This window comes from Rattus norvegicus, chromosome 9 (genome assembly GCF_021556685.1).
Source record: "Rattus norvegicus strain SHRSP/BbbUtx chromosome 9, alternate assembly SHRSP_T2T, whole genome shotgun sequence".
Taxonomy (NCBI): Eukaryota; Metazoa; Chordata; class Mammalia; order Rodentia; family Muridae; genus Rattus; species Rattus norvegicus.
Window position 1 is genome coordinate 5,758,875 of NC_141542.1, and position 21,585 is coordinate 5,780,459.

The 21,585-nt window shown below is 52.5% G+C and overlaps 2 protein-coding genes across 27 annotated transcripts in view; one reads left to right on the forward strand and one right to left on the reverse strand.

Moving 5' to 3' along the window:
• On the forward strand, positions 1–6,262 carry Mpnd (MPN domain containing). 23 transcript variants are annotated; one of them, XR_015628909.1, is made up of 14 exons: positions 1–40; positions 114–370; positions 1,042–1,278; positions 1,768–1,891; positions 2,365–2,446; positions 2,613–2,709; positions 2,977–3,049; positions 3,123–3,199; positions 4,337–4,463; positions 4,551–4,724; positions 4,807–4,877; positions 5,118–5,210; positions 5,533–5,625; positions 6,115–6,259. XR_015628909.1 is itself a non-coding variant. In XM_087567640.1 (13 exons), the coding sequence occupies exons 4-13, from the start codon at positions 1,735–1,737 to the stop codon at positions 6,199–6,201; spliced, it is 999 nt and encodes a 332-aa protein (XP_087423766.1). In that variant the 5' UTR covers positions 1–40; positions 114–370; positions 1,042–1,411; positions 1,680–1,734; the 3' UTR covers positions 6,202–6,259. The 23 variants fall into 23 exon arrangements, 6 of the variants coding, with proteins under 6 accessions (XP_087423766.1, XP_087423767.1, XP_087423769.1 ...); XR_015628908.1 differs by having other exon boundaries at positions 5,121–5,210; XR_015628907.1 differs by having other exon boundaries at positions 4,551–4,719.
• Sh3gl1 (SH3 domain containing GRB2 like 1, endophilin A2) overlaps positions 2,101–21,585 on the reverse strand; it is a 27,451-nt gene continuing 7,966 nt past the window's right edge. Inside the window, exons 2-12 of one of the 4 annotated variants that reach the window (XM_087567833.1) lie at positions 9,828–9,896; positions 9,642–9,714; positions 9,006–9,149; positions 8,709–8,842; positions 8,472–8,630; positions 8,232–8,335; positions 7,629–7,753; positions 7,490–7,546; positions 7,191–7,308; positions 5,611–5,662; positions 2,101–2,280 (exon numbers count right to left, since the gene is read on the reverse strand). In XM_087567833.1, coding sequence (XP_087423959.1) covers positions 2,206–2,280; positions 5,611–5,662; positions 7,191–7,308; positions 7,490–7,546; positions 7,629–7,753; positions 8,232–8,335; positions 8,472–8,630; positions 8,709–8,842; positions 9,006–9,149; positions 9,642–9,714; positions 9,828–9,896 — 1,110 coding nt within the window. In that variant the 3' untranslated portion in view covers positions 2,101–2,205. Of the gene's footprint in view, positions 2,281–5,610; positions 5,663–6,345; positions 7,309–7,489; positions 7,547–7,628; positions 7,754–8,231; positions 8,336–8,471; positions 8,631–8,708; positions 8,843–9,005; positions 9,150–9,641; positions 9,715–9,827; positions 9,897–21,585 lie in introns of those variants that run through there. The other 3 variants (XM_087567834.1, XM_087567832.1, NM_031239.3) reach the window with 3 other exon arrangements.

Here is a 21,585-nt window from a genome sequence, read left to right on the forward strand (position 1 = left end):
ACTCGGAGGAAGCTGTGCAGGGACACAGCGGCCATGGCAGGTAGGGTAGTCCGCTCTGGCGGGGACAGGGCAGCGGGACGCGATCTCTGCAGCCAGTTGCTATCTCGCTGCAGCTCCCGAGTCTCTGTCCTCCACGGCCACGGCCGAGGAGGCGCCGGAGGAGGATGAGGACGAGGCGGAGACCGAGGACCCGGAGCGCGGGACGGGTAGCGGAGGGCGCAGCGGCAGCCTCGGTGGCAGCGGAGGCAGCACGGCAGGGCCTGGGTTGGCCCTAGGGGGCGCGCTCACGAGGCGCGCGGTCACGCTGCGGGTGCTGCTCAAAGACGAGCTGCTGGAGCCCGGTGAGGGGGTGCTATCCATCTACTACCTGGTGAGCGAGTCCCAGAGATCGTTCATGTCCTCCACTAGTGCATAAAGGGAAACGAGTTCAGAGAAGCCGTGTTAATCACAGTGCCACCTAGCCATAACCACTGCCATCTGGGTGTGTCCGCTGGCGACCAATCTGTGTGATAGCAGCTTCACCATCTGTAAAATGAAGCCTTTCTTCCCAGGCTCTCCATGAAGATGACGGCTTCAGAACTGTGTGCTGTTAAAATGATTGCCCCAAAAGCTCTCTTTGTGATATCAAGAATGAAGGGGAGTTTCACCCGACCACGCCCCCAGCTCCTCACTGCAGGATTCTAGGCAGGGGCTCATCAACTCCTGACCTTGCACCCAACCCCCCCACTTGGGAATTTAGGCAGGGCTTCTACCTCTGAGAACAGTCTTATTAAGTGTTCCAAGAAGGCTCTTAAGTTGTGGTCTTCCTGCCTCAGCTTCCCCAGTAGTTGAGCTGATAGGCCTGGATCGCTATGCCTGCTCTGGCTGCCATTGCTTAATTTTAAAGTTGTGCATCTGCATGTGGAGTGCCAGGATGCTGTACTGGTGGTGTTCCTATGACAGCGCCTCTTAGGAGCCTTAGAATAAGGACGCAAAGCCTCAGGGAGCATGAAGTTAGGAATCACTTGGGTGGGTGTATTTCAGCCCCCTCTGTCCCTTCAGGGCAGGAAGTTTATCGGGGACCTGAAACTAGATGGCAGGATCGTGTGGCAGGAAAATGGACAAGTCTTCAACTCGCCCAGCGCCTGGGCCACACACTGCAAGAAGCTTGTCAACCCAGCCAAGAAGTCTGGCTGTGGCTGGGCCTCTGTCAAGTACAAGGGCCAGAAGCTGGACAAATACAAGGCCGCTTGGCTCCGCCGTCACCAGCTACATATGCCCGTAGCTGCTGCTGATGAGGTATGAAGTACATGCCTTCCCCTTTGCACTGCGGACATGACGTGTGTAAAGGCCTTGGAGCAGGATACAGTCTGATGTGATTCAGCAAAGTGACCTGACCTGGTTGCTGAAGCAGAGAGCACAAGGGAGGGAGGTAAGGAGGGGCAGGCAAGGTCAGCAGGGCCTCCTGGGCTGCCCAGAGGGCTTACCTTGTGCTTTGATCCTGAAGGAGGTGGGTATCACGAATACAGTTGGCAGAGGGAGACTAACAGGGGAGAGACAGAGCTCAGAGATAGGGTCCTCAGGTGAGGTAGTCCAGCCCGGAGGAGACAGACTGAATCCCAAGCTGGGGGGGGGGGGGGGGGGGGGGGCTACATCTCAGGCACCTCTGCTCACCTGTCGCCCTCTGGTGGTCACTCCAGGCAGTGGATCTGGGCTCCAGTGTGTGACATATTATAGAGGTCTTGAGGCGCCTAGATGAGGTTATGTTGCTACACTCCATTCCACCAGAGTCCCACCAGTGAAGGGGAGGAGGAGGAACTGCTGCTGGAGGAGGAGGAGGAGGATGTGCTGGCTGGGGTTTCATCAGAATACAAAGGCCACAGACCTCCTGGGAAGGGTTCCTTGGAGCCAGGTGAGGGACCAGGGCAGAGGAAGGACTGTGATGTGGGAAGCTGACTGATGTTTCTTAGGCCCTGGGAATCTGAATCCTGATTGACAGTTGTCTAGTTCCACTGTGCCTTCTTTTCTTCTGGTCGGTCTGCCTTCCTTCCTTCCTTCCAAGACAGGGTCTTACTGTAGTCTGGTTGGCCTAGAACTGACAGAGATCCATCTTCCACGTGCTAGGGTTAAGGGCATGTATTATTTATTGTGATTAGGATGTAGATTAGAGAACATCTTTTAAAAGGTGGGTCCCTTCTTCCGCCGTGTGGGGTCTGGAAATTGAACTCAGGTCATCAGACTTGGTTGCAAGACCTGCTGAGCTATCTCACTACCCCTGCTTCCTCTTGCGCATCCTTGCTTCTATGAAAAGAGGAGAGGAGAGTTCATATTGGCTCTTCTCTCCCTCCCTCCCTCCCTCCCTCCCTCCCTCCCTCCCTCCCTCAGAAGCCACACCCCCAGGGAAACGTGTGGACAAGGTCCGGGTGCCCGTCCGTTACTGCATGCTGGGCAGCAGAGATTCTGCCAGGTCAGTTACACCATCTGCCTTGGTTCTGGCTTCCCTGGAGCCCTTGGTTGGTTTGATCCAGCAGAGGTAGGGCCTGGACTCCTCAGCTGCTGAGAGTACTCAGGAGGGGTGGGGGTGGGGAAGAGCCTGAGTTCCTGAAGCCCTGGGACCCTCCTGACTACTCCAGGAACCCCCACACTCTGGTAGAAGTAACATCCTTCGCTGCCATCAACAAGTTCCAGCCATTCAACGTGGCCGTTTCCAGTAATGTGCTGTTCCTCTTGGTAAGTGACTAAAGCCAATTTGCCTGGTCACCCTCCATGTTTGGGGACACTGAAGAGATATACAGAAAGTACTCAGTACTAGTAAATAATAGGTACTCATTTAGAAGTGGACCCCAGTGCCTTTGTATGTGCTAAGTGCTCACCAGTGAATTACATCCCTAGTAAATCCTGGATAAATGCACATCTTGATAAATTGCTATCTCACTGCTAGCTCCTGCATTGAGATACAAGTGCAGCCTCAGCCAGCCCTCTCTATTCTGTCCCCAGGACTTCCACTGTCACCTGACTCGGAGTGAGGTCGTGGGCTACCTTGGTGGTCGCTGGGACATCAATAATCAGAGTGGGTATTGGGTCTGGGTGGACAAGGGTGTAACCGGGGCAGGACTGATGGCTTCTTGTTGGGTATCCCACAGTGCTGACCGTGCTGAGAGCCTTCCCCTGCAGGAGTCGGCTAGGGGACCCTGATACTGCAGCCACGGTTGAGGAGGAGGTGAGAGCTTGTCAGGAAGGGGCCAGGACAATACCTAATTCTGCAAATGTTAGTGCCCACGTCTGGGATAGAAATGCTGGCTCTGTGCTTTATATGACAGGATTGCTATGTAGACCAGGCTAGCCAAGATTATAGCATCCTCCTGCCTCAACCTTTTGAGTACTGGTAGGACAGGCCTGCTCCCATGCCTAGATGTAATTTTGTTTTAATTTTTGGATGCGATATGTATTCTCTGTGTAGCTCTGGCTGTCCTGGAACTCGTTCTGTATGTAGACTGTGGGTCTGGCCAGGCTGACCAAACTCATAGATCCATGTGCCTCTTATTTTCAGAGTGCTGAGATTAAAGGTGTGTGCTACCACTTGTACAGCCCTATATGTAATTTTTTTTAATTTAATGGATTTTTTAAAAAAAGATTCATTTTTTTAACCCCCACCCCTGATTCATTTATTTAATATATGAGTCTTCAGACACACCAGAAGAGGCCATCAGATCCCATTACAGAGGGCTGTGAGCTGCCATGTGGTTGCTGGGAATTGAACTCAGGACCTCTGGAAGAGCAGTCAGTGCTCTTAACCACTGAGCCATCTCTCCAGCCCCCTATCTTTCCTATCTTCTGTATGGTGTTTTGCCTGAATGTGTCTGTGCATCCTGTGTGTGCCTGGGGCACATGCAAGTAATTAGAGGGCACTGGATCCTCTGGATCTGGAGTTGTAGACAGTTGTAAGCCACCATGTGGGTGTTGATAACCCAACAAGAGCTTTTTTGAGCTTTTCAAGACAGGGTCTTTGTGTATAGTCTTGAAAGTCACTCTAGACCAGGATAGTGTCAAACTCAGGAGATTTACCTGTCTCCATCTTGAGTGCTGGGGTTAAAGGAGTACACCGCCACCACATAGCCCCCAATATTTGTTGTTGATTTATGTGCAAGAGTCTTATGCTTATATGGTTGCCTCTGGGTGCCAGATGAGGGTGTCAAGAGTCCCTGGACATGGAGTTACTAATGTAGTTGAAACTTCATGTGGATGCTGAGAATTGAACTCCAGTCCTCTACGAAAGCATCAAGTGCTTTTTAACTACTGAGCCATTCTTCCAGCTCCCAGATGCTTTTGTTTTTTGAGACAGGGTTTTTCTGTGTAGACCAGGCTGGTTGGTGTCGAACTCACAGATCCATGTACCTCTTGATTCCCAAGTGCTGGGATTAAAGGAGTACGACACTACTGTCCAGCTCCAGATGTATTTCTTAGTCATACTCCCACCGTGTTGAGTAAGTACTTAACTACTTTTGTGTGAAACTCAAGAGCAGCTCGAGGCCCTGGTCCTGCCCACCCTAACCTAACCTGTGTCTCTACAGATCCACCAGGTCCTGTTCCTGCGAGGCCTGTCCCTGGTGGGCTGGTACCACAGCCACCCACACAGCCCTGCAGCACCCTCCTTGCAGGACATCGATGCACAGATGGAGTACCAGTTGAGACTGCAAGGCTCCAACAATGGCTTCCAGCCCTGCCTGGCCCTGCTGTGCTGTGAGGTCCCAGCAAGGCTCTGGGTTGGGGGATTTACCAGGCCAGGTCCACTGCGCCCTCAACTTCAACCTGTCATTGTTCCCACAGCCCCCTACTACTCCGGCAACCCAGGCCCTGAGTCCAAGATCTGCCCTTTCTGGGTGATGCCTCCCCCTGAGGTGGGTGAGCTGGAGGAGAGCGAGTTGAGGGACATAGATGTGAGCAGGCAAAGTGGGATTGCACGGATGAGAGAGCATCCGATGGGAGTGCGCCTGGGCAGAGGTTTGAGGACAAGATGTTCTGAGTGCCGGGCAGGTGACTCCAGTTCTAGATTGGGTTGGGCTATTTCTCCATCAGGCCCTTGGCACTATGGGCTGGGGACAGGAAAGGCCTCTCTGACTGGTCCCCACCTTTCCTAGCAGCAAAGGCCCAGTGACTATGGAATCCCCATGGATGTAGAGATGGCGTATGTCCAAGATAGCTTCCTGACCAACGATGTTCTTCAGGAGATGGTGAGCTACCTGCGTGCGGCTGCAGCTCCAGGGTCTCCCTTTGTAGTCAAGCTTTTGATTATACTGCCTCAACTGTCTCAGTGCAGAGGTGACAGGCCTGCCCCCACCACACCTGACTGGGTGACCATTCTTCATAGCTGTGTCTACTCAGATGTTTGTCATTCCTGAGGGATCATGGGTGTGACATCTTGGGATGAGGCTAGCCCACTGTCAGGGCAGGCCTGCAGTGTAGTCAATATCAATCTATCATCTATCTCTGGCAGTTCTGGGAACTACAGGGTCAAGAAAGCATGAGCCAGGTGTGCTGTTCCCTGCCTTGCAGATGATGCTGGTGGAGTTCTACAAAGGTGCCCCTGACCTTGTGAAGTTCCAAGAGGCCTGGAGCCCAGAGCATACCTACCTGGACAAGCTCAAGGTGAGGCATGGACCTGTGGGGAGCACAAGGCCACATCCTAGAATGTGAGCAACAGTCTCAGGCCCTAGGTAGCTAGGTAAAGGCACTTGCCAGACATGCAGGGGCCCAGGTTCTACCTGCTGCTGTAAGCATTTGTAAGCATGAGCCCTCCCTGCTGGTGTGTGGAGCTGAACACTCTGCCCAGGACGATGCTCTGCACTGTGCACTGCTCAGACTCACAGTGGTGCTGGGTGTGGCATACATGTCAACCAGCACCCAAAGGCATGTGCATGTGGAGTCTGTGTGTGAGTCTTATTTTAGGCTAGGTTAGCCTGAGCTACACAGCCAAGACTCTCCTCCCCAAACCCAAGCAAAGAAGTCTACAGGACCAAAACTTCAAAGTGGCCCAGGCCCACCAAAGGCTGTGCCAAAGGCTCTTACTTGGGCTGCAGCCCTGGAGGCCAAGGGCATGTGTCCAGGCAGAGCCTGACCTCAGTCCTCCTCTTGCAGATGTCCTTGGCCAGCAGGACCCCGAAGGACCAGGGCATGTGCCACGTGCTGGAGCAGGTCTGCAGCGTGCTCAAGCAGGGGAGCTGAGGCTGTAAGCTTTGCTGTCCTGGGACAGGCTGGGTAATAAAGTCTCTGAGTGCCTACAGCATAAGCCTGGGGCTGGGGTGGGATGGCACTTGTTGGGGCTTTGCAGGGGAACAGGGTTTCCCTGAATGAAGATGGGACAGTGGCTATAGAAAGAGATATTTAATACTTTTAAAAAAAAAAAAATTAGGAGTAAAGTCCACTTCACAGGCTGGAGGACAGTGTTGCCCATCTAGGGGGCATGGGTGTGGCCCCACGTACCAGGGACAAGCCACGGGTTGTGGGGCAGCTGTAGAGAAGAGTGTAACTGAGTCCAGCCAAAGCCTCCCTCATGATGCAGAGCCGCGGCTGTGGCCAGCCTCGCATGCTGGTTGAAAAGGGACCTGCCAACTGCCTGTGGCCAGCTGTAGAGTCACATGAGCAGGTAGCAGTGGAGCTGGCTCAGGGGAAGGTGCCAGGGACCTGGGAATGTCCACTCTTCAGGGCCTTTGTGCTTGGTCTTCAACAGGGCTGAGCTGGGTCTGTGGTCCCATGGGAAGTGTACACGTTCATGCCTTGTGCACTTCTGAATGAGCAGCAGGTGCCAGGTGTCTCCATATGCTGAGCTGGCTGTGCTTGCAGGCTGGGGATCCCAAGGACCTGCCTCCCCTAGGGAGCCTGGAGAGGGGCATGGGCCCATCGCCAGCAACGGGCTGGGAAGGGTTGAAATAGGTGGGAGCTGCCACCACCAGAAAGGTAATAGAACCTCAGGGTGGGCCTTTCTGAGTCTTAGGATGGGGGGCCCCAGGGCTGAGGGAGGAGGGAAGAGGTCTCCCCTGGAGGAACATTAGTGTTTATAGAGCACCTTGGCATTAGACTACTGCCACACTGTGACTGGCAGCGTGTGCAGGCGCTAGTCAGTGTGCAAGCGCAGTCACTGAGGCAGAGGCACCAGCACCTGCACATAGCTAAGTGGGAAGAAGCCTGACTGGCCATGCAGCATCCCCTCATACCAGTTCTCATCGATCTGGTTGGTAAGCGTGATGAGGTCACCCTCTCGGAAGCCCAGCTCGCCATCGTTCTCTGGCTCAAAGTCATACAGCGCCTTGCAGCTTGGCTGGTCCAGGGGTGCTGGGAACAGGATAGAGGTATCAGTGCAGTGCGGATAGGCCAGTGGCCAGGGAGAGGGGAAATCAGTCAGCTTTGACAACAGGGAGGGTGTGACCCTCAACAACCAGCAGCAGGGTGAGAGTGGGGCACGTAGTCCCTCTCACCCAGGACAGCAGTGACAACTTCCACCCCAGACACTCACGCATACTCTTGCTGGGCGTCCTGGTGGGCTTGTCCCCTGATCTAAATGATGACGAAGCTGTAAACAGAGAGGAGGGTAGGTGTGAGTGAGGTGAACAGGCCTCGCTCCATCCCTGGCACGTTCCACAGAGCTTTGCTACCTGTGATCTTGGGTGCTGAGGCACAGGGGAATCCCCCATTGGGCTGCTCCAGCTCTCCAAGCTCAAAGGGCTCCTGGGGCCTGGGCTTGAACTCCCTCCTGGGGCGTGAGGAGGCTTCTCTCACCCTGCAGGAACATAAAACCCTGAGTGCCCACAACCCTTCTTCCACCCTGCGGCCCCAGTACCAGGTTGTCATAGACCTGGGCTGGCCCTAACCAAAGTCCCCCCATCTCGAGCACCCAAACACTGTCAGTCACCTCTGCCTTCAAAGTCACCCCCTGTGCACTGTGCCTCTGGCTACCCAGGAAACTGCAGTCTGACACAGGAAGGCAAAGGATATGGACCTGAGCTGCTGGCCCAGCAAACTCCCTTGTCTTCTCATCTTCTGGCTCAGGCTACCACTGCCATCTCCCATAGGGCTCAGCTCCCTCCTGGGACCCCACAGCAACACAGCTCCAAGGACCCTTTACCGACACAACCTAGCACCAGTGTGCCACAGCCTGTGCATGGCTAGGCAGGTTGCATGCACTGCCCATATTCATCAGCAGGGGGCGCGCAGCAGCTGCAGGAACTGCAGGAAGCAGGAGGGAAGATACTATTCACCTGCGCTTCAGCTTATCAGCCAGCTCCTCCAGGATCTGCACTGCCTGCCGGTGGTAGTCCAGCTGGGCATCCACTAGGGCTGAGAGCTGGCTCACCTGCTCAATCTGCGACAGGGGAAAAGCTGATGACATGGCCACGCCCTCGTCCTGAATGTTCAATACCCCCTCCCCCTCCTCAGTATGCAGCTCCCTCTTCCTAGTGGAAGGGTGTTTTGGGTACTAGGCCCCGCGTGACACGCACATCAGTCTCCAGGAGGTTGTGCATACTGGTCTCCGCCACCTCCTTGGACTCCTCAAACTTCTCTAGGGCCTGACGCAGCTCCTCATCAGGGATCTTGCCCTGGCGCTTCTTCTTGTAGTCAAAGTCAAGGCGGCGGCCCTCCAACTTCTTCAGGTGGTGCTGTGGGTGCAGACACGTGATGAAGCTGCACAGCTGCATAGGGGCAGCCTCCCCACCTACCCAGGAACAGGACAGCACCTGGATCTCCTTCAGATCCTTGTCACACAGGTTCTGCAGTGGGTCGATGAAGTTCTGCTTGACCTCGATGTCCAGTGAGTCCTTCACCTCAGCCAGGCGCTTCATAGACTCACCTGCATCTAGCAGAGCATCGCCTGCAGGAAGGGGTGGTTGTCATGGGCAGGCCTTCCCACTCCTGAGTGACCCCCAGACTAAGTCGAGCAAGTCAGAATATGGTCAACAAAGGACCCTCCTGCCAGACTTCCTTGGACATGGCTATGGCTGCCCCACTCACCCAACCCTTCAGCTACCCCTCACCAAAGTTGGACTCTCCGCCTAGTTCCTTGCCATGGCGGACCATGCACTCTCCCAGCAGACCCTCTGACTGTGGGTAGCCAGGATTCTTCACTTGGCCCCGGATCTTGGATACAGTATTCAGCATAGTCAGCTTGGCCCTCGAGGCTGTAAGAGGACAGATGGCCTAGGTGGGTTCACAGGCTCCTCTCCACACTATACTGTACTGAGGCGTACACCAGACCAGGGCCCTCATATCCCCAACTGGCCAGTGGGCCAGGCACCAGGCTGTCTCTGGGTATACTCCCAAGGACTTGGCAGTTCACAGAGGAGGGGAACAATTCCAATACATCCCTTCCTCCAGGCCTTGGCAAGAAGGCCTATCTGTCATCTGCAGAGGCCAAAATGATCACAGCACTGTGGTCTGGGTTCTTGAACGTGGTCTAACTTTCTCAATCTTCAGTGAGTGCCCTGTCACCCTTGCCTGGGAAGACCTGGTTCCACTGCACACTGGCTCTGCAAGTCAGCAGAGGGAATCCTTGTGTGTGTAGAGGCCATCAAGAGTAGGTCATTATCACTTCAGTTCCAAGGGAAGTCTGAGGAATCAGACCCAGTATTCCCCTTCCTACCCCTCTAACCAGAGGCCCAGGCCCTACCTACCTGGGTTAGGTTGCAGATATTCTATGGTTCTGACCAGCACCTCTGCCACGGCCTTACTGGTGATATCCACTTTCTGTGGAGAGAGCCACAGTGTTGGAGCCATTAGAGGTGGAGGTGGAGCTGGATATAGGCTCTTCTGTCCTCCAGCAGGAGTAGCCCCCACCACAGTCCAGTGTGGAATCCTACCTTTTCCATCTCTCTGAAGTCATCATCCAGTTTGGTCCCTTCGGCCCCACCAACTTTCTCGCTGACCAGCTGTTGGGTACAAGGAGGAAGGCATGTGAGGGCACAGGAGGAATTCCTGCTGGCTTGTGGAGGGCAACTGTATCTGTCAAGGATGTGAACTCCAGGAAAGGCGGGCAGATGGGGTATCTGGGTGAGCCCTAGAGAAGCCAACAGTGCTGGGGTGTGCTGTGACCCAGCTAGCATTGCGCACTGCCTCTGAGGTCCCAGGCCCATGCCCCATGGAGACTTCCATCTTTCCCAGTTCTTGGCTGACCCTGTTACTTTGGCAAAGGCAGAGCACAGACCCCATGGCAGCTCAAGCCTTGTGGATACTGCAGGCTTCAGGAAGCTCTTGTGTACCTGAGTCCTTGGTGCCTGCCACTTTGACATTGACAGCTGATAAGGATGGACCCTCCCCCCCCTCTCAAGGAAGTCAGAACTTGACCTCACAAAGCACACTTTGCAATCAGGAGCCTAGACTTGAGAGCCTGGAGCAGAGTAGACACAGCTGGGCCCTGACCCTGCTGGACCTGGCAGAGAGTCCTGAGTGGCTGTGTTACTATCTGAATGCCAAACAATATGTGTCACCCCTCTGGGGCACAAGACCCCAATCTGCCCACCACAATCATCCTCACTCATCATACCCAAGCCCCTAGGACACACAAGCAAGGTAGCCACTGCCCAGGTCACCCTCGCATGAGATATGACAGGTCTACTACTAGCTATAGAGACAGGGGGCCCAGTATGGGGGTATTTCTAGGGTGCCTTTGCTCAGAGGCTAAAGGCATGGAAGCCACACATGCACAGTAGCAGGCTGGACTCCTGAGATAAGGTACCAGTGTGGATTTTCAGGTGCCATGACCTTGGTGCTCCTGACTCTGAGCTGTTACAAGGGTTTTGCAAGGGCTGTATGGTACCCATGTCACAGGCAGGAACAGTAACGACTTTGTACTCTGGGAGGAAATGACCAAAGATATCAGGAAGTGGGTGGGGTGGCTGTAGAAGCAGGGGAGTGACCTCCCAACCCTGTGCTTGGGTAGCTACCCACAGTGATCTGAAGGCTGCCATAGTCTCTGGCTTGCCCTGTCCACTAGACAGGGTTACCCATGAGGGTCCCCAGAGCCTGTCTTAGATCTTCATACTCATGGAGAGGCCCAGGACAGGCCCCACCAGGTGTATGGGTATTCCCAGGGAACCCCACCAGCTTTCACAAACAGTTTCGCTTCTCTAGGCTGAGCAGAGGCAGGATGTCACCCACCACAAGGCCTAGCTCTTATGGTAAATGCAGAGAAGTAAGGCAGGGCCACAGCTTCCGGGGACAGCAACTGGGCCTGGGGCATGGTATCTTAAGAAGGGCAGCAAGGCAGGAAGAGGGGAGCCCAGAGCACACCTAGCGGCTTTCTTAATGGTCCTATCTCTTGTGCCCTGTGATCTGGAGACCCAGCCTCCCCAAGGCCCAAGAGCTCCACTGGGGCCACACATCACTGAATATGCCATGAGCAAGCTGCAACCTCGTACTCTGAGCCGTTTGCAAAATCACATCCCTCCACAGCTCGGGGGCAGGTATCGGCACAGGAGAAAACTAGGAGACAAGACACCCTCACTCCAGAGCCAGAAGGCAAGGTACAGCCTGTTTACAAGTCTGTGGGGAGTCATCAGCCTCCACAGCACAACAGGGTTGCATGGTGGCATGCAAAGACCTAGGTTCTTGGCAGAGAGCTGCCAGCCCTGCAGAGGTCACCATCCCTCCCAAGAGCTGCCTTGCTGCAGTCACTCTGGAGTACAAACTGAGTAGTGCTCAGCTAACCTGGCAGGGCTGGTGGATATGTGGGCATCACTGCCCTAGCAGGATTGTGCTGGGAACTCTAGGGGACAAGCCCAAAGCAATGTGCACCAAGATTGCTCCCACTTCTCTGGCCAGCCTGTTACTACAGATTTGACCCCTTAGAGCACAGGAAGCCAGTAGCTTGGCTACTCATATTGGGTCTGCCTAATATGGTCTCCGTTAACAATGTTACTGTAAACCAGGTACCTGGGATGGGAGTAGAAAGGACACAATGGGGAGACTAGCCACCCAACGGGATCATAGAGACTAGGGTGCTACTGGGTAGGGCCCTTGCCCCATGTTGCCAAACTAAGCAGAAACAGTGTCTTTCAGAGCATGATACAGACCATCATGGCTGCACAGGATAGAGGAGCCATGAGGCAGGTAACTGGATGTGTGACAGAGAAGTTAGGAAGAGTGGGGTTTTTGGCGGGTCCATGGGGGCTGCTGATGGACAGCCACCCTTAAACAATCACATCCCATGATTGTGACTTGGTAGCCATGGGGGGTGGGAGGGTTCAATCTGAGCAACAAAGATCATATCACAGAAGGGGAGGGAGAGTGCCCAGTGGCTCCCTGCTACATTCAGTTACAGTCATCCAGAGGGTCAAAGTGGGACCCCACTATGTGTAACTGAACATGACAACTGTCTATGGATGGACATGATGTCCAGTGGACGCAGCAACTATGCCTCATACACTGAAGCTTCCAGATCCTTCTGTTGCTGCTCCTCAGCACAGCCTTCAAAACAGGGACTCAGACTAGTTTGGGGGCAAGTTGACACAGGTGGGGGTCAAAGGCTCACCTGCTCCAATTTACCAGTGCCAGCACCATGACAGACCTACTATCCACAGGACTCTGGGACTATCCACAGAGAGCCCATGTCAGCCTGGAGAACACAGGGCAGAACATAGAGGCTGGCTAGAAAGGTAAAAGGATAGTGAGGTGTGGGAGAGTCATGTCAGTCACAGAAAGAATTATGGATTATACTCTTTAATTATATCCATTATCCTAAATCTATCCTAGGAGACTCCAGTTCCCCAGGTCACAGGATGAAGGCCAGATTTTTTTTTTTCCTTTTTTTTTTTGGAGCTGGGGACCAAACCCAGGGCCTTGTGCTCGCTAAGCAAGTGCTCTACCGCTAAGCTAAATCCCCAACCCCTGAAAGCCAGATTTTGAGCCCATGAGTAAGGCTCTCTGCCAGCTGCTCTCAGTCTCCTGCCTATATGCTAATATAGGAAGAAACATGCAAGAAGGTGGCCAGCCACTGCCCCATGGAATGTCCTGGTCCCTGGAGCTAGTGGCATGTCTTGGGGCCAGAAAAAGGCCTTCATTGCTCCAAACAGCAATACCAGTATGTGTGGTGAACAGGGTGTCAACAGGAGTCACCACTATGTATAGGGAGGCATCATAGACCCTTATCACACATCACAGGCTCTTGTAAATACCTGGAATTAGCTTATTGTGCAAACTTCCTCTGGCCTACCAGGAAGCTCAATAGGACCCTGAGTGCCACCAGGGCATTGTGCTTCCCCAGAGGAGACTTGGTGAGAGGCAGTGGTGCCAGTGATTACTCAGATCTCCCTATGGAAACCACTAAGCAGGCGTCCCCATGACCAGATTGGGCCCCCGGAGGCACATGGAGGAGACAGCATTGTGGTAGGCTGAGGCTCATGTGAGAACTAAGCTTTGGGAGCCATAGGCTGTGGGCTCTTAGCTGAAGGGGCGTCACCAAGTCATGGGCTGGATCAGAGTGCTCCGGGCCTCTCTTATTGTCCCTAGACTCTAGGACAAACCAGCTTTAAGAGGCTGGCAGCTGGTGCCAGATCAGGCCAAACCTTGTCAAAGTCTTCTTCCCTGACCCTGTCACAAATCAGATATCTTGCCTTGCTAAGACAGTCTGGGGTCTCAGTTCTGACTGGGACAGCAGAAACCTGTACCAGGCTGCACACGGCTTGGTCACTGGCCATCACTTCCTGTTTGACTTCCAAGACTTTCCAGAGTGCATCCTGACTCTGCTTCCTTAGGTCTATGCAGATGGGAAAGCACCCAGCACACAGACCAGGAAGTTCTTAGCCAGTTTAGCTTCTCATCTGTCAAGTGGCTGTGCTTTACATGCTGTGAAACCAACTTCAGATGAAAACTTATATTAAAGAAAGAAAAGGAAGGAAGGAAAGGAAGAAAATCTAAGCCACAAACAAATGAGCCCCAGTCCCAAGACCCACAGAGTCTTTTTTTTTTTTCTTTTTTTGGTTCTTTTTTTCGGAGCTGGAGTCCGAACCCAGGGCCTTGCGCTTCCTAGGTAAGCGCTCTACCGCTGAGCTAAGTCCCCAGCCCCCCACAGAGTCTTTAAAGGACAGTCCCAGTGCTGCTGCTCACCCAAGGGGCTCCATAGCTTGGCTCCACACATGCCTAGGAGTGATTAAGAGTTTCATGGATATACTGCTGACTAAGAAGGCCTGCCTACCACCTGGGAAGCAATGCCCAGTGACCACTGTATGGACCTGGAAGCATCAGCTAGTAGCCTGTGGATGATAAAAGTCAAGTTCCCTCATGTGGGCAAATCAAGGGGACAGATCTAATGGCCCCAAGACCCTACCCCTCTCATCCCCCCAGTCCAGGGTGTCTTGTCTGTTGGAATCCACCCTGTACTCATGCAACCCTCTCCTGCTGCCCACTGCTGCCCTGGAAGCAGCAGGACTTGGGGCTGTCATCAGTTCCCAGCATTTTGCCTCAGCCCAACCACAGCCATCTCCCCCACCATGGCAGAAGGTTCTGGAAAGTCTGAGCAAGCTACGCAGAATCTTGCTCTGCACCCTAGGGACCTGGTTCTGGTGGTTGGGTGGGACTGTGCCACAGGATACAAAGGTGGGAATGACAGGTTTCTTTCAAGAACAAGTGGGATTGCCCAAACACTGCTAGGCTACCAGGATGACAGCTTAGCCTCCCAAAGCTGTAATTTGCATCTGTCACACAAGACCTGGGTGATGGACAGGTCAGAGAGACCAGGTTCTACCATGCAGAGTACTGCTCAGTATGCCTGTGCTGTCCTCGATGGCTCCCCACCAGGAGCCAGGGATCAGGAATGGAACAAGCTAGGCTTGGGCATGTGGGGCTCCACAGCTCTGCTAAGCATGCTGGGAGTCTGCTGACCCTTCTGTGTACATTGTTAGATGACACTGTCCCTACAGAAGACACTATGAGCACTGTTTAGTTGTTGAGAGAGGATTTATTAAGGTAATAAGCAAATGAATGGCCTCACCCTCAGTCAATGCCAAGTCACCTAGGTCTGGTGACAGGTGACAGGGAGAAGCCTCTTACTGGGAGCCTGTCAGGGTAGAAGCCTGGGAAAGGATAAGGACAGCACATTCCTGGCATCACACAGCACTGAAAACAAAGAGTGAACCCCAAACCAATTCCTCCTGCCTTAGTTTCCTCAGCTGTAATACGGGTGAGCAGCCACACTCAGGCCCACAGGGGCCATTCCGGAGGGTGGGAGGCTGCAGGGAGACCTCTTTAAGGAGGAGTGTGCTGGACCTGGTGGTACTCGAATTTCATTCCAGTACTCAGGAGGGAAGCAGGAGGAGCAACAGGAATTCAGGGCCATCTTTCCCTACCAGTGAGTTTGAGGCCAGCCTGATTTGAAAGGACAAAACAGGACCTGGGACACACAACAGTGGTGGAACACCAGCCTTGCCAGGCACCCCAGCACTCAGGCACAGCTTTAGGTCAGTCTGAATCGAAGACACTGCCTCACAGATAGAAAGATAAGAAAGATAGAAAGGAAGGAAGGAAGGGCGGGAGGGAGGGAAGAAAGGAAAGAAGGAAGGAAGGACATTTTAAAAAAGGAGGGGAAAGGGGCTGGGGATTTAGCTCAGTGGTAGAGCGCTTACCTAGGAAGCGCAAGGCCCTGGGTTCGGTCCCCAGCTCCGAAAAAAAAGAACCAAAAAAAAAAAAAAAAAAAAAAAGGAGGGGAAAGCCTCTCCCTCTCCTACACCATGCCAAGCCTCAGATGCTAGTGATACCCACCCACACTCCTCAGGGTAGGGAGTGGACTGTGTGTGTCCTATCAACTGTACCAGTGACAGCTGTGCTACCACAGTAGCAGGGGTGAAAGAGGCTAGGAAACCCTCACGTCCCCACAGTGGCCACCTCATCCCTTCGTGGCTCACTGCCTGTCTTCTCCTTTCCTTCTGAGACCCCACCTTCCCCACCTCTGTCTAGGCAGTCTCATCCTCACCTCAGAAGTGAGGCTAGGACACAGCCACCCCAAAGACACTGAGCATTGATGGATGTAGCGCCAACTCCCAGTGTTCATAGGACCTTTCGTCTTGAGTTTATGGAGTAAAGTGTGTACAACCCAAGCCTCCTGGCCTCCTCCTGTGCCAGCAAGAATATCACCAAGGATGTCAGTCTGCCCAGCCTCAGTCCAGAGTGACAGCAGTGCCAAACCTTCCTGCCCTCAAGTCCCAGCTGCACAATATCATTATGTTTGGGTGACATCTATGCTAACTGCCCTCTTCTTCCTACATCTGAATTCCAGTGGCCATGTGCTCCATGAGTCACTTGTACCTTCCTACAGAGGCTACCCATCACTGGCCTTGTCAATCAGACAGCACTGTACATATTTGGGATGCTTGGGTATTTGTTAAGATACTGGCTAGTTAGATCCACCCTGTTTAGGTGTTGCTGGCCATACAATAACAATTATTTTTGTCTGTGAGATTCGAGAGGGAAAGGAGGTGACTGACCTAAGCACACACCAGCAGGTCCGTCCATAGGAGGTGCTAGGCAAGGCTGGGAGCCAGGAGCTGGCACCTGTGTGGAAAGAGCCAGACAAGAGGGACACCAGGAGCCAGTCAGAAGAGTGAGAGGAAGTCAGCATGGGACATAGTCCCATTAAAACTGCCAACGCGGGGTTGGGGATTTAGCTCAGTGGTAGAGCGCTTGCCTAGAAAGTGCAAGGCCCTGGGTTCGGTCCTCAGCTCCAAAACAAAACAAAACAAAAAAACCAAACTGCCAACGTGTTCCTCAGGAGAGTCCATGAAACCAGGCTCAGAGGTGCCTACCCTCCTGCAACCCATGCCCTTGGACACTGTGAGCTCCAGAGTCACTACAGGAAGGAATTACTGAGGGTTATGGGGTGTGGAACACCCACAGGGTTAACCTGATGAACTGCGTTTTGTGCTCAAACCTGAACACGTCACCAGCTTCCTGAATGAACACTCAGTAGTGCCTGTGACCCACAGTGATTTATCCTCAGTGTCCAGAAGTCCAGTGTACAGAGCTGAAGGTTGGATCTGCAGAGCATGGCATGAGCAGGGAATCTGAGGGATGAGCAGGGAGCCTTCAGTCAGTAACAAGGACAAGGGCTCAGAATACTGCTGGGATGGTTTGTATATGCTTGGCCCTATGTGTATATGACAGACACTATTAGAAGGTGTGCCCCTGGTGAAGTAGGTGTGTCACTTCTTAGCTTCCTGGAAGCCAGTCTTCCACTAGCAGCCTTCAGATGAAGATGTAGAACTCTCAGCTCCTCTTGTACCATGCCTGCCTGGACACTGCCATGACCTTGATGATCATGGACCGAACCTCTGACCTATAAGCCAGCAACAATTAAATGTTGTCTATGAGTTGTCTTGGTCCTGATGTCACTGCTGTGAACAGAGACAGAAGCTGGCACCAGGTACTGGGGTATTGCTGTGATGGGCCTGACCATCTTTTTGTTTGGAAAAATGTGGATTTGGCAACTTTGGGTTTGAAAAGCCATGGAATGTTTTAAGTGGGGCGTAATAAGCCAACCTGGTAGGAATATGAAAGATTTTGTTACTGAGAGGAATTTGAATTGTGCGGACATGACCCAAGAGATTTTAGTGGAAAATTTCAGTATGTGGCCTAGAGACTGTTTTTGTGGTCTTTGGTGAAGAATGTGGCTGCTTTCGCCCTTGTCTGAGAGTCTGCCTGAGGCTGAGGTGAAGGGATTTGTGATGATCGCATTGACAAGGGAGTCTCTGAAAAGCCCAGCAGAGACTTGGTTCTCTGGTTAGGTCTCATGAAGAACGTTTTGAACAAGTGTAGCAAACTTAGAAAGTTAAAATATAAAATATTTGGTTCAAGTTTGAACCTGGGGCACCAGGAAGTGAAATGGAACTGAATCCTATGTTCTAGGAGATAACAGACAAGGGATTTTGGGGAAAGATCCTACCCAGCTAAGTTTAGATTCAGGCATTGTGGTACACACCTGTAATCCCAGAAGACAAAGTCAAACAGATCTCTAAATTCAAGGTCAGCCTAGGACAAAGCAGGTTCTAGGTGAAGAAAAGCTTAAATTCAGGCATGGTGGTACATGCCCAGCACTCCAGGAGACAGAGCCACACAGATCTCTGGGTTCAAGGTCAATCTACAGAGCCAGTTCCAGAACAGCCATGCTTAGGCAGAAAGGGAGTCAGAAAACAGAAAGCTGGTGATAGAATAAGGGGGGCCATGTTCCAGCCCCAGCAAGCAGCAGAACACGGCTGCTTCAACTCTGTGGCTCTGGCTTTAGAGTCAAGAATAAGAGGGACTATTGGGACAACTGATGCTGGTTAGCTCAGTTAGGAAATTAGCAGTGACTACAAAGAGACCAGCATCGCTGAGGTGAAATCTTCTAGGAAGTGCTTTCTAAGAGCACAAAGATGTGTTCCAGAGATAGCCAAGGTTGTCTGTCCCTTGTGCTTCAGCTGTACTTGGTATTGTGTGAGAGTCACCCAGCGGTGCTAGTTTTGAAGGCATGAAGGGGTCATGAAGAGCAGCTGAGGCTTGGCACTGTGAGAGACCATGGAAGGCCACTGGTGAAGGTGCAGCCTCAGCTGCAGTTAATGGTCTAGGACTGAAGGCGTCATGCAAAGGATTTGAGGCTTGGCACCATGAAGAGAGCCTATGAGAGGCTATTGGTGAAGCCTAGTTGCAGTGGAACCTCAGGGTATTGTAGATGCCAGTACCATGGGATGATCACCAAGAACAGCAGCAGCAGTGGGGTGGATCAACCTGAGCTTAGAGTGCTATAGAGGGTAGAGGTGAAGAAGTGACCCAAGCCCTTTGGAGGAGCCCAGAAGATCATATGTGGATCCCAGACATTGAGACAAGAAGCTGTAACATTGAAGTTATCTTATAGACCCCGTGGGCTATCTGTTGAGGAAAGGTTGGAACCAGCCTAGGAGAAAATAGTTTGTTGCAGTTAACAAAGATAAAAAGGTGTTGAAATCGGAAGACTGCTTTGACATGGGCAATGGAGATGCAGAGTTTGGAGTGTGCCCAGTTAGTTTCCTGTCTTGCTTTGGAGATTACAGTCAAATGATTGGAAGGATCTCAGAGAGACTTTGAACTTTTAACATTGTTGAGACTGCTATAGATTATGGAGACTTTGGAGTAAATGTATTTTGCATTATACTATGTTTAGGTATGCCCCCTCCCCCCCATAGAATTATATGTTTGGACAAGCCTATGGAGGTCAGAGAGTGGAATGTGATGGTTTGTATGTTTGGCCCAGAGAGTGGCACTATTAGGAGGTGTGACCTTGGGGTAGCTGTGTCACTATGGGTGTAGGCTTAAGACCTTTATCCTACCAGGAAGCCAGTCTTCTAGCAGCCTTCAGATGCAGATGTAGAACTCACAGCTCCGCCTGCACCATGCCTGCCTGAATGCTCTTAAGTTCCTGCCTTGATGATATTAGAATGAACCTCTGAATCTGCAAGCCAGCCCCAATTAAGTGCTTTTCTTTATGAGTTGTCTTGGGCATGACATCTGTTCACAGCAGTAAAACCCTAAGACAACTGGCTTTTAGGATCCCCAAAGGAGGAGTTAGAGAAAGGACTGAAGGGATCTGCAACCCCATAAGAAGAACAACAATATCAACCAACCAGACCCCCCAGAGCTCCCAGGGACTAAACCACCATCCCAAGAGAACATAGGGATGGACCTATGCCTCCTGCTGCACATGTAGCAGAGCATGGCTCTGTTAGGCATCAATGGGAGGAGAGGCCCTTGGTCCTGACAAGGCTCGAAGCCCCAGTGTAGGGTGAATGTCAGAGCAGGGAGGTGGGAGAGAGTGGATAGATGGGTGGGGGAGCACCCTCATAGAAGCAGGGGGAGGGGAGATGGGATAGTGGGTTTCTAGAGGGGAAACTGGGAAAAGGGGGTAACATTTGAAATGTAAAAAAAAAAAATCCAATAAAAGGGGGAATAAAAAGACAACTGGCTTCCATTCTTTAAAGGCTTAAAAGCACAGGTACTGGGCCTGGTCCTCAGAGCAATGAATACACCCTTGTTGGGAACAGTAGGCTCCCTAAAGCAAAAAAGTCCCATGGCAGAGACTGGAACCTCCCAATTGAGCCAGAACAAACCTCTCTGGGCAAAACTGCCTCTCCCAGGCACGTGGTTACAGTAACTGAAAGCAGATGACGATGACTTTCAGAGGCCAGGTCACACTTAACATATCTCCCAAGCCACCAGTGCAGGGCCCTTAGTTTGGAATGACACTGGACCCCTTCAGTCATTGCCAACAGTAGCACACCAGCACCCCCAGCTCAGCTTCTCCAGCTTGTGAGGTTTATATTTCCTCATCCCGGGACACAAAAGTGCATGAGCACCATGCTCAGGGGTCAGCACATGCACTGACTGAAGCCTGCCAGTGGGGAGGCTATGAGGCTGCGGTGCCACTTGGTCGGAGGCTTAGGGAGCTGGTACCAGAAGCAGAGTAGCAGCCTTTGACCCCACTAGGAACACAGGTCCAGGTGCCAGCTCTGGCAGAGTGCCTATCCCAGAGATGCAGTAGAACACTACAGAAGGCAAAGGAGCTAGGAAATATAGAGGCTGGGTGACTAGAGTTCAAGTATGGTCATGGCCAAGCACAGGAGACAGATGGGTCTCTGTCTTCAAATTATGGTGATCCTCCTGCCTCTGTCTCCTGAGTGCTAGGACCCATTCTTGGGCCAGCAGCATGTGCTCTCAAAGCACAGGGCTGATCTTATACCTGGGAGCTTCCCAAGCTTTTTGTAGCCCACGGGCACGGACAACACAACAGGGTGGTTGAAATATCACCCTCCACAAGGGCTCAAACACACTGCACCTATGGCTCTGGGCCTGGATAGGGTCACACCGATGGAATAACCTGGCTATTTTCCAGGCTAGGATCACAGATACTGATATGGTCAGAGTAAGCAGGCAGGGCTCTCAGAGGGATCGGCCACATGATGACCATGTACTGCCACTCTGCTAGGACAAATGACAGATCAGATGGTGACAGCATCTGAGCTCACAGACAGCTCATTCACAAAGCAGGTTTCTATCCACCACATATGGACATCTGGGTCTACCTCCTGCCACCTCCTGCTAATATTGCCCCATGCCATCGTGAGGTCCATAACTAACAGGACTCATTCTAGATTTCATCAAAACAGCCTGTGCCTTACACTGAGGAAGGAAGGTGGCCACTGTATCCCACAGTCTTGGAGTACACAGGCCAAGTTGGTTCCTGCTGGCCATGCTGATGTCTGGACACTCCTTAAGGCAGTTGCCAGCAGAAGCTCCCTCCAGGCCCCTGCAACCTCACTGTCTCCAAATCCTCAGGTTTTCAATTGCCTTCAGACTTAATCCTAAACCTAAAGGACTCCAATTTCCCTGAGACCATGGGGCGAACTGTGACGCTGGACACCAGGAAGTTAAGATAAAACTACCAAGGGCCAGGTGATTCCCAGAGGTGATGTAGAGAGGACACTATTCCCATGATCAACTTTTTACAGCTATAGAAGGGCAAGAAAAACTTTTGGGCATGACCGAGTTTTGCATAGTTCTCAAACCTGCCACAATGTGGCACCTACTGTGGATCAGAGAATTTACTCTTCACTCTCTCCCTAG

Coding starts and splice junctions, on each gene's coding strand:
- Mpnd (XM_087567639.1), top strand. Junction 371..1,041: donor TGCTATCCATCTACTACCTG/GTGAGCGAGTCC, acceptor CTGTCCCTTCAG/GGCAGGAAGTTTATCGGGGA. Junction 3,200..4,550: donor CAGCCACGGTTGAGGAGGAG/GTGAGAGCTTGT, acceptor GTGTCTCTACAG/ATCCACCAGGTCCTGTTCCT.